A 16552-nucleotide genomic window follows, 5' to 3' on the forward strand; every position below is an offset into this window, starting at 1 on the left:
GAAAACAGAAAAAACGCCAGAATGTCACTAATAGCTGTCTCTGGGCAGTGAGATTAGGGCAGTTTCTTTTTTTCCGTGATAGACTTTTTATCATCACAGTCCTACACCACCAAGTCCAGACTACCCACGGCGGGCAGGAGAGGGAAGGAAGCTTGTTCAGTAAATTCAGATGATACCATAAAAGTTTGTTTGGCTTTTGTATGCTCTATAGATGTGGTAGGGTATCAGATTCACCATCCTAGTTACATTTTCTTCTACATAACAGCAAAATCAGTTTTTATGGCTTAAACTTACAGGTTTTAAAGTTGAGGAAGACTTCCAAAACTAAAGTTGGTCAAACCAGACGTAATCTAGGATTATAAAGATTCGCCCAAGATAATCCATAAAGAAGTCAAGATTTGGCCTGGAAGAATTCCCAAAATGATTTCATGTCTTTGAATTTACTGAAAAATTTTCCAAATAGAGAAACTTCTGAAGGCTAGTTGATATTTCTAATTTCATGAAACTCCTGGGGAAAACATACCACGATTCTTAGGAATTAGATAAAAATATACTGGGCTGGCAGCACAACTCTCACTACTTAGTGACTGACTCATTTGTTCCCCATATGGATCAGTTCACATCACCTACATTCAAAATTTAATACGATTACAAATGAATACATATTGCAAAATCAAATGATAGATCAGTGACTAGAGGTAGTTTAGTATTTACATGAAAAACCATAAAGAAACTGGAAATTCTACAAGATTTGTACCACTAGCAAGTGCAATCCTTGCCAAATTCAAATTCTAAAGAATACCAGGACATAACCTGAAGATGAAGAAGTAAAAATAATTTTACTAGGAAAATGTATAATGAAAATGAAAATATGTAAGCAAAATATAATATTTACTTCTATACAATCTTAAGTCTGGCCAAAGTCTCAGATTTAGAGGTCCATTCAGCATCTAAGAAACCTGGTGATTTCTCACCAGTTCAAGAGTAAATCACACTGAAAACACTTAAAAATAATTTAACAAAAGATATGTAAGACTGGTACACTGAGAACTATAAAGTACTGCTGAGATAAATTAAAGGAAACCTAAAAAAATGGAGAGATATACCATGTTCAAGGATTAGAAGACTCACTATTGTTAAGATGACAATCCCAGAAGGTATTTTTTTGAAGAGACTGATAAGCTGATTCTAAAACTTTATAGAAGATCTAAAAGAGTCAAAACACTTTCAAAAAAGAACAAAGATGAAGAACTTACACTACCTGATTTCAAGATGTACTATAAAGCAAAAGTAATCAAGACAGTGTGACAGTGGCCTATGGATAGACAGATATTGAATGGAAGAACTGATTTTCAACAAAGGCTCCAAAACAAATAAGGAAAAAAGATGGTGCTAGAATAGTTAATTAGATAACCATATGGAAAAATATGAACCCTACCTCACCTCTCACTATACACAAATTTTTTTTTTTTTTTTGCGGTACGCGGGCATCTTGCTGTTGTGGCCTCTCCCGTTGCAGAGCACAGGCTCCGGACGCGCAGGCCCAGCGGCCATGGCTCACGGGCCCAGCCGCTCCGCGGTCCGGATCTTCCCGGACCGGGGCACGAACCCATGTCCCCTGCATCGGCAGGTGGACTCTCAACCACCGCACCACCAGGGAAGCCCTATACACAAAAATTTAACTCAAAATGGGTCATAGACCTAACATAAGAGCTAAGCTCATAAAACTTCAGGAAGAAAACAGGAGAAAATTTTTGCAATCCCAGTTTAGACAAAGATTTTTCAGGACACAAAAAGCACAAAGCCTAAAGAAAGAGTTGATAAACAGGACTTCATAAAATTAAAAACTTTTGCTCTTTGAAAGATACCATTTAGAAAATGAAAACGCCAGTTGTAGACTGGAAGAAAGTATTTTCAAAACATAAATCTGACAAAGGAACTGTATCCAGAATTTACAGACCATAATGAACTCTTACAAGAGGACAAACAACTGTTTTATAAATTTAATTTTTTTAACTTTTTATTTTATATTGGAGTATAGTTGATTAACAATGTTGTGACAGATTTTTTTAAATAGGCAAAAGCTCTGAACAGACTTTTCACCAAATAATTGACATATGAATGGCCAATCAGCACATGAAAAGATGCTTCACCGTTACTAGTCATCACAGGAATGCAAATTAAAACCACAATGAAAAACTACTATACAGCCATTAAAATGGTTAAAAATTTAAAAACTGGCGATACCAGGTGTTGGTGAGGTTATGGAGCAACTGGGGCGGGCATATACTACTGCTGCTGAGAATGAGATGTGGAAAACCGTTTGGAAGTTTCTTATAAAGTTAAAAATCTACTTCCCGCAGACCCAAATATTTTACTTCTAGATATTTACCCAAGAGAAAGACATGAACGTTCACAGTAGCTTCAATCATTTATAGCCAAAAACGAAACAACCTAAATGTCTGTCCAAGTATCAGTGAATGGGTACATTCTGTGGCCGTATCCATACAATGGATATGAACATTACTAAACAACAAAAAGAAACAAACTATTGATATACACAACAACAATGAATCTCAAAATCAAAAAAAGGTACAGACAAAAGGCTACATACAATTATATACTGTATGGTCCAATTTACATGCAATTCTAGAAAAAGCAAAACTATAGTGACAGAAAGCAAATCAGTGGTTGCGTAGGGCCAGGAGCAGGAGGGCTGGGGACTGACTGCAAAGGGACAAGAGGACTTTTCAGGGTGACAGAAATGTTCTGTATCTTAATTGTGGGTGTGGTGGTTCATGACTATGTAAGTCTGGCAAAACATCAAATTGCTCACTTAAAATAGGTGAGTGTTATTGAATATAAATTATATCTTAATAAAACTGTTTAAAAACACACATACAAACAAATTAACAGTTTATCTTAGGAGCCCTCTCAAAGACATGTGCAACAAAATACATGGTAAGGGAATTTTACCTGATCCCAATGTTTAAGGGAAAGTGTAGAGAGAGGTGTGGCATTAGCAAATTCAAGATTTGCAAAATGCCAGTCAAGTATTTGTCTGTCTCTTGACGAGAGATACACATCACTGCAAAATGAGAACAAAGGAGCACAAGGTTATTAAAGGACATTACTACGATTCTCAATGGACTGATGTGGATGATCTCAGTGGGACTATGCCTTATGTGAAGAAATTCTAAGTCAAAAAGCAGGACCGTATCTGTTTTATTAAGCCCTTTATTCCTGCTGCCTAGAGCAGGCCAAGCTTACTGCATAAAGCAAAGGCCTGACTGTAATTCCGGGAAAAAAAAAGTCTTCTTTATACTGTTACCTTGCATTATAAAAGCTTACTTAAAAATTTTTTTTTTGTTTTATATTTTGAATAAAGCATGGACTTTTTTTTTTTTAAGCAAGAATGGGTAGCATCCCTGACTACAGAAAAGAGTAGATGTATGTGGAGGCTGGATGCAACATGCAGCACACTGTCACCATGTAAGAGGTGAGAGTTTAAAGCAATACCACCTTCTACACCACTCAAAGACAATTTTCATTCATGTATCAAATCTTATGGGAAAAGGCTATCTTTTAAAAAAAGATACCTAGATTCAAGTATCTAGGACACCGTTACACATTAAAATATAAGAGCAGAGGATTAAGGAACCTGACAAATAGTCCTATGTGCACAGATACCTTCCATTCATTAAACAATTTACAATACATTCACTGAACATAAATAAAAGCCCAGGGTGCTTTGTAATTTTTCTTTTAAATCTAACAGAAGGAACAGTAAAAGCTATCTTTCTGAGCGTTTGTGTTTTCCTTACCTTGGGGGATTGGCTTCCAATTCTTGAAGTTTTTCTTCTAGCTTTCCTTGTGTTTCAGCTAATTCATCATATTCCTGATAAAATTAAGAGAACTGGGTTGATCTTGATGGGTCAGAGACCCACCTAGTTATTTATACCACAAGGTGTAAGGCCTGGACCATATCCCTGTTCAGGTTAATCTACAAGTGTGCCTTAGCTGAAGGCTGGAGGTTGGGTCAGGGCTCAGGGATGGTTGTTCTTGGAGACAAGTTACAATGTTAGCCTAGAATTAAGACTGAGGGGGGTGGGGGAGGGGAGGTGGGGGAGGATGCAGAAGGAGGAAATAAAGAAACATACTAGTATGCTACACAGTTAAGGATGAAAAAGAATAGTGACTACCACTTCCGGTGCGTTTACTGTGTCCCGAGCATGGAATAACCACTTCAGACCCCCTACAAGTGAGGTAGTACTAACACCATGTCACAGATGAGGTGACTAAGGAGTCTAAGGTCACATGGCTAGGAGATACTAAGTTAGGAATTTCAACCAGACAGTTTGACCCCATTCAATAACTCTGAAGTCCATGTTCATTACCATTATTTTAAATTGTCAGAGATAAACTATGACAGAGGGCTAAACTGAAATGTGGGTAAGCTAAAGGATGACACTGTGAAAACAAGGCAGGAATTCTGCAGAAAAAGCAGACAAAATTAACCCATTAAGTTCCCACAGCTCCTGTGTACCAAACCCTCTTCTTCTTACTACAGGCACCTGTGATTGGCTAGTGGCTCTCTCTTTTCCAAAGTTTCCCGGATCTATACTATTTCTTAGGATTCCAAGTTAAAATCAATGAGGCATGTATGTATACCATACCTTGCATAAGGCAGTTAGATCCCTGTGTTTGCTTTTCACTAAGAACTCAGCAGTGATATCTCTGGGTGGCTTGACTTCAGATGCTTCTTTGTATTGCTGATGGAGTTCTTTAATTTTCTCTTTTAAATTTACCATCTAAGAGGGAAAAATACAAATTTACCATTCCAGACAGTAATTCATCACCAAAGCATGTACTTTGGTTCCTCCCCTAAACTGCTATTATACCAAAACAGGGTTATACTGCAAGGTCTATAGAATTCTTAAATACCTCTTCCAAATCATGATATTAAAAAAAAATTTTTTAATGACATTTTAAAACAGGAAAAAATCCTATATGGCTCCACACAGAGGTATCACATCACTATCAGATAAGGAGGATTGGCTCTGCTTTCCAAAACAAATGGGAGAACTAGGAATGTCCCATTAATAAAAATATATAATTAATTAAAAATTAACTACCAGGAAAAACAAACTGTCTCCAAGTAAACTATTGCTTTGGGAAACAAATTGTTATCATTTGTTTTTTTAAATATGTAAAAGGTCAAATCATCGCACAAAGAACCTTAAAGAACCATTCCCAATGTTAGTTTTTTCGGATTTCTGGTGGTGCTACACAAGACTAGGGTGAAGGTTAAAGCTTGAGACTGGGAGCTTCACACCAGCTGGCCATGTTCTAGCCACTCTTCTCACTTCATCCATACCACAATCCATGAAGAAGGTGTGCCAGAGACCTCTTCATTTGACAAGATGAAGAAATGAGGTACAGTGAGAGAATGAGGCAAGAGTCCAGTCACAAGATGCACCCAGATTTTGCATCATAAAGCCCCCAAGTTTGCAGCTGGCAGGATGAGGAGAAACAAATGGTTTCCCAGTCTGGAGCTGGGGCTCTGGAAGGTGGCATAAACAAAGGCCCCCTTATAGGTACCACTGGGGAATATCCCCATATTGGCACCTCAAGTGAAATAATTATGCCAATGAATTATGGTACTGGCTGCTGACATGTTGTCTTCATCAGTGGGAACTTAACCCCAGCACAGCTGATCTCCTTCTCATCCTAGACTTCAGCAGAGGGCACTAGGCCAGCTTTGCAACAGGCAACAGCAACCTGACACAGGAAAGATCTATTTCCCCCAGCATCAATTTACCAATAATGCCATACAGAAAGACTGACAGATAATACAGTGCCTTTTGCTAGTCATTATTTTCTTAACAATAATGAGCTGTGCAGACTTTCTCTCCCATTGAGAAAAAAAATCAGAAATGCTTTTAAATTTCTAAATTAAAGGCCTTCCCCCCTACTGATGCATCTTCAGCTATGAAAAAATATAAAATTTCACCTTATTAAGAAGTTCTTTCAGTTCCTCCTGAGTTTTCACTATCTTCTTCCAATGTTCAATCTGCTCATCTTTGACATGCTTTTCTTGTAACCTGAAGAGACAATATATATGCTCTGGCCACACAGCCAGCCTTGCTGAGTAAGACAGGTGCCCATCAGAAACATTTGATGGCATCAAGGCCCTCTAAAATTTCTAATACTTTGGAATAAGAAAGTTGGCTGGTGGCAAATTATTTTCTAGGCTATGTTAAATACAGTTAATTCAATACCATAAAAGACATGAATTTTACAATCCAGAGAGCCTTAAGGATCATGTAATTATTTTAAATAGCTTTACTTTTGGATTTAACTATTTCACAAGAAAATAAGTGAAAACTAGCTCAAATAAGATTTGATGAAAACTTTAAACATTAAATAGCAAATCTATAAACGGAATCTATAATACAACAAGCAGTATCAAAGTACTTACTGAATGACAACTTCCAATGCCTGGCCAAGGGACACAGGCTTATTATTGAGGACATTGAAGTCTAGTTGATGACTAAGGTAAGATGTAGCTTCTAGCAACCGGTTAAACTCTTGCTCTACCATTTCATCTTTCTCTTTAGGAACCTGAAAATTTGAAGTATGGCAGAGTTGGTCCTTACACGACTAAACATAACCATCCATGAAAACACAAATGCTCTACAGTTTAAAAGGTCAAAATATGTATCTCAAAGGGGAAACCTTTGAGGACGATTCAAACTGTCTTTTCTATGAAGTGGTCAATTCCATTAAATGAGATATGAAATGTTTCAGCCCAGATATTTTCCTATTCTCACGATTTTGCCCTCAGAGCTGGGACTCTACCTCTATTAACAGCCACAGGATTCACATTGGTGCTGAGTGAAGTCATGTGGAGCACAAGATGCCCTGGAGTTGACATGCACTGAGATAAGCTGGGCTGACATGCAGACAACACACTGGAGAAGTCCCAGAGAACAAAGACTATGTTAACACACCTGAGCATCTTCCAGAATAAGGACAGGATGAAAAAATAAGAAGCCCAAGGTATCTGCTTCCCCTCAAAGACGACAATTTCAGGTATGAGTAGGGAAGAGAGAAGTGAAATTCATGGCTATTAATAAGAACACAACAGCATCTTAATTCTTTCTCAGAGTAATAGTGTTTTATGGCACCAATTAAGTTCAGAGTTGAATATCCAATGCTCTTAGACTATGAGTGACTGAGGTACCAGGTCTGGCTCACTACTGTGGAGTAAGAGAACAGATTGCAAAGCAGATCATCAAGCTGCAAGACCATGCTCCTAATCCCTGCTGTGTCCCTACCTAGTGATACCATCAGTTAGCTGACACAAATTCCTCTGCTACTGCTTAATTCAGCCCCAAAGTAAACTGTATCTACAATCCTATTGCTGAATTCATGGGAATAGCAAGAAGGAAAAAGCATGTCTAAGGCAAGCATCTCTTGCCATAAAAACCTAGGCATCGGGACTTCCCTGGTGGTCCAGTGGTCAAGACTCCGTGCTCCCAATGCAGGGGGCCTGGGTTCAATCCCTGGTCAGGGAACTAGATCCCGCATGCCACAACGAAAGATCCCACGTGCGGCAACGAAGATCCCGCGTGCCACAACTAAGAGCCAGCACAGCCAAATAAATACATTAAAAAAAAAAAAAAAAGGCGCTAGGCACCAACTGGGAAACAAGATTCAAAATTTGGATTTTCACTTTACCATCAACCTAAAATTGGTAACAAGAAAACAAAACATGAAAGTAAGCCCTAATAATCACTAAGGCTGAGGAAGAATGATCTACAATTAGAGGTAACTATTATGGACAAGATCATCACAGTAAAACTCTGCTTCTCATCTGCAACTCCTTCAGTTGTGCCCTTCCCAGTTCAATGGATGCTTTCGAAGCACTAGCCTCTGCCCCTTCACTGATGAGTCACGCAGTAACTTATCAGATGAGCCATGGTATAGCCAGAAAGAATATGGTGAGAAGTATAATCTGCACCAAAACAAAGGGAAAAGGACTGCAACTCTCCTTTGGAACTGTAAATGATGACAAGACACTATAACTAATTCAATCAAAATAATATTTTAAAGCATCAAGTTCTAAAAGATCACACATGGGAGAGATCAGGAAATCTTTATGAATTAGAGAATCCCCCTTAGCCTTAGAAATAGAAACCCCTGAGAATCTTTTGGTTTATGTTGAGAAATAAGGCAGTGAATCAGGCTTTGGATGCTTGGTGCCATTTATATATCAGGGTGGTACCTAGGGCTTGGTGGATCAAACACATCTGACCTACCCATTCAAGTCCAGGGCCAAAGAAAGGAGCTCTTGGTGACATCGCTACTTGTTTTGATTACACAGCTATCAGAGCTGATGGAAGTGACCTTCTTGTCAGGAATTTCATTTACTTTCCCGTCAGTTACATATACTCTATATATGATGGTCACATAAAGAACAGCTCAAAGCAATGCTGAAATTTTGCTTGGTGTTTAATTCCCGCAGTGATGTTACAAAAGATGGTTCTAAATTTGGTGCTCCTTTAAAAAGGAAACAATCACATTTTCAATATGAAATCTACATAGTTATGCGATCTTCACTGATCACAGATGCAATATGAATGACTGCTTTTCCTGTAGTACAAATGGTGATATTTCTACATGTGGCTTCTAAAATGCCTAGCAGGAGGATGCTATAGCAGCAAGAGGGACCAGATCACATATTCCTCTACAATAGGACAGAAAGTGCCAATACGCCAAGTCTGCAAATGGTACAGATTAAAGCTCTTCCAGTGTCAATTGGATGGCTTGCTTTAGACAAGCTCTAATCTTTACAGCTAGAGTGACAGTCACATAGGGAAGTTCATATTGAAAAAGTACGCAGCACTCAAAGGCTCAGTATCTGGGGTCCAGGGTGTGTGGTACAGAAATATTTAAAGGGACACTGTCAAGGTTAGAGGGACCAAATTTGACCTTTTGTTTCTTCCCTCTGTTTGCTGAGCAGCCCACTTGATTCGTTACACTTTCCCCTTTAGCCCACCCACACCCCCGACAAAAAACTTGACTTTTTACATGCGCTTTCAATGACAAATACTCAAATGGCACCAGCCCAACATACAGGTGCAACTCTACAACAACAAACCAGTGGGAATGTATGATGGACGGGATCTTTGGAAGGGAAAGATTTAAGTTTCAAGCTTTTAATGGGTTACTGTAAACAGTGAGGAAAATGAATTGAAAAATTATGAAAGAAAAATACCTTGACAGTGTCCTTTTAACCAGTGCAGCAGAGAGAGAAATAAACTGTAAATAAGAGCCCACAGCCAAGCCAAGTTTCGTTTTGTAAGACGCCAGTAAAATCAAGGCTTTAAACACACAGCATGACAGAAGCATTGTGAGCTCAGAAGCTGCAACTACCACAGAGATAAGGAACAGACTGTACAGAGACTAAAATGAGAGAGTCAAGGCACAGAAATGGGCAAAAGAAAGGCACTTTGGGGGGGGGGGGGGGTGGTAAAAGGAGACAGTGCAGAAAGCAGAGAGGAATAAGCAAATTTCAGTACAAGAGAAAAAGAACAACAATCAAACCAAACAAACACCAAACCAAAAGATCACTGCTGCATCTGATACCAGAATGACATGACTGCATCTCCAGGACACCCCCTCTAACTCGGGGCTCCCGTCAGCAGTCAGGTCCCATCCATTTTCTGCTAAGCAGTTATAGGAATGTTGTCAGTGACACCAGGGGTAGCTTTGAAACCTGGATTTTTTCCCATTAATTTTAAAATTACACTTTAAAATTAAAGAAATATTTGGAAAATAGTAAATAAAATACTTGTCCATTAGGACACCAATACTGACTGGGAGAAAACCAAAATGTGTTTTTGATGTATTTAAACCTTGACTCTGTTTCTAAAGTTAATCTATTAGATATATTCTACTTGACACACTCAGACAATGACAAGAACTTTAGCAACTGACTACCCTAAGCACCCCCTACATATCTGTTTCAGGTCATTTCTTTCCCTTTGGTGAGAACCCTTGGACTCTGTTAGTTCCACAAATAATTATGAAAGGATGTTGAAATACTGGCAATCTCTAACACAAGTCACAATAATTTTAGTTTAACCTGACCATTCATTCTTTTTTTAGAAAATAAATTTATTTATTTATTTTTATTTTTGGCTGTGTTGGGTCTTTGTTGCTGCGTGGGCTTTTTCTAGTTGCTGCGAGCGGGGGCTACTCTTTGTTGTGGTGTGCAGGCTTCTCATTGTGGTGGCTTCTCTTGTGGAGCAGGGGCTCTAGGTGTGTGGGCTTCAGTAGTTGCGGCACACGGGCTCAGTAGTTGTGGCTCACAGGCCCTAGAGCACAGGCTCAGTAGTTGTGACACACGGGCTTAGTTGCTCCGCGGCACGCAGGATCCTCCCGGACCGGGGCACGAACCCGTGTCCCCTGCATCGGCAGGCAGACCCTCAACCACTGCGCCACCAGGGAAGCCCTAACCTGACTGTTCTATTGTATATTCTTAAATTGCATCCTCAGAAGGGAACTCAGCAAATGATTACCAAGGCTTAAGCACCACATTTTACACAGCTGGATTTTTTATTACAACACAGTGACAACACATAACAACAAACGAAGAAGCAGTCTTTCGGGAAAGGACCTTTGATACAGTTTCCTAGCAAAGAATCAAACAAAAAGGCTATTGCTTGAAACAGATTTTATGATTTTTCAAAACCATTTATTTCTCAATGAAAGGCTCCAAATAAATGGTTCCTTCAAGACTAAAAATTGGGTGAGTCTCACTCCTCTAAATGGGGTATAATCCTGACTGTTTTGATCCTATTATACGGAGCATCCATATATGGAGGATGGATTATATGGAGCATCCCTGAACATGGTCCGGGTGGGGAAGCCTGTGTGACTGGCTCATGCAGAATAAATTTTGGGAGAGCCAAACAACTTTCTGGACACGGTCCCTGATTCTGTAAGAAATCATCTCAAAGGAAGGACAGCTCTCCTTAGTTCTACCTCTGGTTGCATTCTATCATCACAAGCTTGGTAGGTCTTCAAAAACATTGCCCATCTGTCATACTTCCAGTCTGCATAAGTTCTCTAGCAGCAGAGCAAAAATGGAGTTAAGTGTACCTAGGTTCCAGGTACTCAAAGTTCTGAGATTTAGCCAGAGAAATCCTCAGGAAGAATTACACGTTGAAGAAAGTTGTAATGGCAAAATCTGGCCAACAGAGGCCACAGTCAACCTCCACCTCTCCCATCCCCATGCACTTCTACAATTACGGTAAAACGAAAGATTAGTGGAAAAAGAAATTTACATCTGAGGAGTTTCTAACCCAGATTCCCAAATAGCTAAGGGAAATGAGATATTGTTATTAACCCTGAAGGGAGAATAAGGACAACAGGTATATCCTTAATTCAAATAAAATTCAATGTGATTCTATAAATGGAGACTGTTGCCTCCCTCTCCTTCTTCTACCTCATAAGGAATCTTTTAGGGGATGTAAATAACTGACTTTCCTAGAGCAGGGACTAAGCCATGTGGAGAAGGCACACATGGCATGTCTAAGGAGTGCACCCCAGCAACTTCTAGCACATAGCAGAGGTACTCAGTAAATTCTTGTTAAATAAATTAATATAGTTTGGAAAAGAAAAGTCAATATTATAACTATATTTGAGGGGAAAAAACTTATTTTGCAACTTCAAAAACATTAAAGGAAGGCATGAGATTTTTACATTTATAAAAAGCAGGGATTGGCAGTCATGATTTTAAAGGGTAGAGAAAGACTTCCTTAAAGATACCAAAGATGTTTCCAAAAAGGAAGATGAAAACTGAAACGGCCAAGATACCTCTGTCAAAAGTATAACCACTTAAGCACCACTCTCTATGAATAAAAGTGGAAACTTGCTAAGTTATGGTAGGTACTGAGTGTATCCAATCAATGGTATTTCTAAGAAGCCTGGCATGCGTTACCTTTTAAGTGTTATCTTTCTTCCTCATAATCAGGTTCTGTTTCTCTAAGTAGTTACTGAGTCTTTTGATCTCAATAATCACACACACACACAGAGTCTCTCTCTCTCACACACTCACTCACTTCAGATACCTTTTCATTACTCAAAAAAAGTCAAACACAAAACTAGAATCTAAAGCCCCCAAGTTACTAGCTATATAGGAGATGCAGAAAACACTCACAGTCATTTCTCCAGTCTCCCCCACCAATCCATGTTTTCAGTCCTCTCACTGGTGACTCCCAAAATGCTCCTGAAATATGAATTACCCTATTTCCTAACCTTACCCATATCTATTTAAAACTGCATAATTCAGAGGATAACTCCATCATCAGTTAATCCGAGGGCACCTGCTTTATTAGCTCTGATTATTTTTGTTTGTTTTGTTTTGTTTTTGCGGTACGCGGGCCTCTCACTGTTGTGGCCTCTCCCGTTGCGGAGCACAGGCTCCGGATGTGCAGGCTCAGCGGCCATGGCTCATGGGCCCAGCCGCTCCGCGGCATGTGGGATCTTCCCAGACCGGGGCATGAACCCCTGTCCCCTGCATCGGCAGGCGGACTCTCAACCACTGCGCCACCAGGGAAGCCCTCTGATTGTTTTTATAGGCTTGGAAGATACTTCTATTTATAAGAATATCCTATAGTAGAACCAGATTAGAAAGCCCTGTTCTAGTAAACCAAAGCCATAAAATAAGCTTCCTTTGTCAAAAACAAACATACAAGCTCAATATACTAGCTGCCAGTCCAGGACCAGAGAGAAGAGAGAGGCAAACTCTTTCAGGGATTCTTGTGACTGTTATTAAAACAATAACAAGGTAACAAAACAAAAACCACTTACTACATGATTTTTTTTCTATAGCAGCAAAATGGCTGAGTATGGTGATATGTCCTTAAGACAATATTACAAATGATATTAATAACTCTGAGTTAACTGCTGGCCTTGTATAGGATGGAATAATTAATTTCTATGTACTAACAACAGAACCATCAAATCAATCACCCTCTTTTCCACTGAGGGTATCCACAGAGAATGGAGGAACGCATCCCATTTCGTTCAACGGTTCACTGAAGAAAAATCAATGGCTGAGTGAATATCATCACTCTAGGTGGGCCTCCTTAGAATAACTATTAAAAGAAAGCTCTCTGAGAAGGAGACTCAGCTGATGCAGTCACACTGGCAGTCAGAACTGCACACTCACCCCTGCCCCACCTTCCCTGAACTATCAGCTAGGCAGAACAGAACAAGTGCGGGCATTAAAGCTGCAACACCAGACAGCGGACCTTGGCTCTACAACTTATTGACTATAATGATCTCAGGGAAACATGCATGTGCTTTAGATTCTTCCCCTGCAAAATGGGAGAATGAAGCAACTGACTGAGCTATTCCTTAGGTTTCTAAAGCCGCGACACATATCTGTGATTATAAGCATAAATTAACCAGGCTATAAGCTCTTAGTGCTTGTCATATAAGCCAAAAGCCAGTCTACTGGTCACCGGTTGTCCATTCCTACTCTGAGCTAGACCACTGGGAACAGCATGATTAAGAAATATTAATATGTCTTCTCATGTTTGATTGACTAACTTAAGGCAAGCAGAACTCAAAGCTGCAAAGAATTTTTTCCCAAATTTGAGAATGCTTAAAGAATCCTCCTTACCATTTGGCTGCTTCACCAAATACAAACAAACCTAGAAAAATCCTATAAAGATCAGAGTTGGATGACAACAAAATGCTGAAAACCACAAACCAGCTTAACAACTGTGTACCAAAATGCTACTCAAAGGGCTGGTCCTGGTGAGATAAGGAGCTTATGCCAGAACATAAACTATGCACCACCACTTCTTTCGTTGACAAAGTCTTGCTACCAAAAAAAAAAAGTCATCATCTGAACAAACATCGTGGTTAAATGATGTGGTTTATTTACATTCTGGCACAAGATATTAATCTCATCCCATACTAGTAACCAACAGTTCATGGATTGGCAGCTGGCTATAGGCCACACTTCAGCAAATATTGGTATGTTATTTAGAAACAAGTGTTTTAAAAAATGTTTTACAGCTTATCTAATACCAAGAAAGCAGACAATTTCTTTGGATATCTCTACTAGGAAAAACACCCACACTTTTTACTGTTAGAAAGACTAAATGAACCTGCTCTACATTCAGGAAAGTCTAAAGAAAAAGATAGTGTCTCAAAGATCAGTGATAATCTTTGGTTTGGATTCCATTACTTCTTGAGGACTAATGTAGTATCTACTTAAGAGACCCTGCTTCCTCAATTCAATTCTCTAAATTACTGTCTATCTACCTTAAACACCTATCTGGTCATGTCACTTCCCCTGCTCTCAACAAGACTGGAAAAATGGGAGTCCATTATAGTACTCTTTCTACTTTTGTATATGTCTGAAAATTTCTATAATAAAAAGGTGGGAAAAGATAATTATTTGTGTACAAGTACCACCAGACTATGGGGTCTTACATGGCAGGGACTGTCTTATCTCTTTATCTTTTACAGGTCTTTGCAGCGTAAATAGAAGTTTATAGAATTGTTGAATTAACCTCTACTTCATCCTTTTCCTTTCTACTTTATTTTGCCAGAAGGCTGCCCGCCCTTTCCCCTCACCCCCCAAAAAGCCCTGGGAGGAAATATGGATCCAGAATGGTGGGGATGGGAACCAAAACATTTCCTAAAAGTTTGTACTTCTCTGATATGAACTGCATATCCTAAAGATAGACAGGAAAAGGTGAGGATGTCCCATCACACAAAATTCTGGAGTTGGAATCTAACCACTTTTAATAACAGTAGGCTAAACTGCCATATACATAGCAAGCTTCCCCTCCTTCAAATATAAAGATGATAGTGTGTTTATAGCCTGAGAATTGTAGACTCCCTCACTCCTAACAGGGGAGTTGGCAAAAATTCTGAATACAAACTTTTGAGTTTCACAGACCCCTAAAAATTAGGACTGACTTACATAACCTATAATACAGCTGTTAAAACACTCTCACTCTCCCATACTGAATATCACTTCCATGCTATCATACCAACCACAGGAATCTCCTAGGCCTCTGATCAACAAACACCTTAACCTACCTAAGCATCAGGTTAGTACCGCCATTTCGCTATTAGCCCATCAAAAACTAAAAAACTTAACAGCCTAGCTAGCCTAATCTTCATTAACTATTTAAAGATAAATGCCTAAAAAGGCATGTGTAACCCCTTCCTATACAGCTCAGAGTTAAGAAACAATCACAATAATGTCACACCATTTCTACTCTCAGTTCATATTTATATGTGTGTATATTCATTCACATATTTCCCCAAAATTGTTTTCGACTGAACCAAAGAAATTGTGAAAAGTAGTTTGTTGTCAACTTACAGCTTGTCCATTAGCTTCATAAAGTGGGCATTTTTGCTTGATCTTGGCCAGTTCCATATTTACTTGCTTGCTAACCACAGCCATGGGATTCCCTCCTAGAAAAAACTCCAACAATTAAATTCAACATACCTATGAAAAGAGAACAAAAACCTCAATGCAAAAATATTTTTACTCAAAATTTAAAATATCAAAGCTTAGGGTACATGAATTATATATCAACAAAATGCCCAAAGTAAAATAAATATTTAAGTTAAGCATAAAGAAGAACGCAAAACATTACCTATTACCAAAAATTAGTTAACATTACAGACCCTTCTAGATTTTATGTGCATAAAATTACAGACATATACATACAAAAGGATCATAACACATGCACTGTTCTGTGATCTTTTTCCAACTTAGCAACAAATGTGGACATAATTTCATGTTAATATGCAGCTACATAATTTTTAGTGGCTGCATAGTTCTCATTGTATAATAATTTAATCTTCTAATCTGTGGTTTCTAACATCTGCTACGTCACTGTCCAGTTGTCTATTTTCTTAGGATAATTTCCTAGAACTGGATCCACTAGGTTAAAATCTATGTACATTTTAAATTATGCTCATATTGATGTATCTTTTCAGGAAGACTATTTGTCAATTTACCTCTCACTAATACTGAGAACAGTATCCTAACCAATATATTTTAAAATTGTATCTATGGCTTTAAAATATAAGATTAAACAGGGACTTCCCTGGTGGCGCAGTGGTTAAGAATCTGCCGGCCAATGCAGGCAACAAGGGTTTGACCCCTGGTCCGGGAAGATCCCACATGCCAAGAAGGAACTAAGCCCATGCGCCACACTACTGAGCCTGCGCTCTAGAGCCCGTGTGCCACAACTACCGAAGCTGGTGCACCTGGAGCCCGTGCTCCACAGCAACAGATGCCACTGCAATGAGAAGCACGCGCACCGCAGCAAAGAGTAGCCCCTGCTCGCAGCAACTAGAGAAAGCCCGCGCGCAGCAACGAAGACCCAACGCAGCCAAAAACAAAAAACAAAAACATACATACATATATATATATGTAAGATTAAACAATTTTATGAGTCTCAGACCTTGTATTACAGCACAAAACTAAGAACTACTT

The 16552-nt window shown here is 39.0% G+C and overlaps 1 protein-coding gene across 2 annotated transcripts in view; it reads right to left on the bottom strand.

Moving 5' to 3' along the window:
- The window catches only part of KDM1A (lysine demethylase 1A), a 64279-nt gene that overhangs the window by 7092 nt on the left and 40635 nt on the right, over positions 1-16552 (bottom strand). For both annotated transcript variants that reach the window (XM_029230083.1, XM_029230082.1), the window contains 6 exons: positions 15425-15519; positions 6482-6624; positions 6014-6104; positions 4677-4811; positions 3825-3898; positions 2977-3088 (listed from right to left, as the gene is read on the bottom strand). In XM_029230083.1, coding sequence (XP_029085916.1) covers positions 2977-3088; positions 3825-3898; positions 4677-4811; positions 6014-6104; positions 6482-6624; positions 15425-15519 — 650 coding nt within the window. The remainder of the gene's footprint in view (positions 1-2976; positions 3089-3824; positions 3899-4676; positions 4812-6013; positions 6105-6481; positions 6625-15424; positions 15520-16552) is intronic.

Source organism: Monodon monoceros, unplaced genomic scaffold (genome assembly GCF_005190385.1).
Source record: "Monodon monoceros isolate NGI ecotype Baffin Bay Population unplaced genomic scaffold, NGI_Narwhal_1 Super_Scaffold_18, whole genome shotgun sequence".
NCBI classification, from domain to species: Eukaryota; Metazoa; Chordata; class Mammalia; order Artiodactyla; family Monodontidae; genus Monodon; species Monodon monoceros.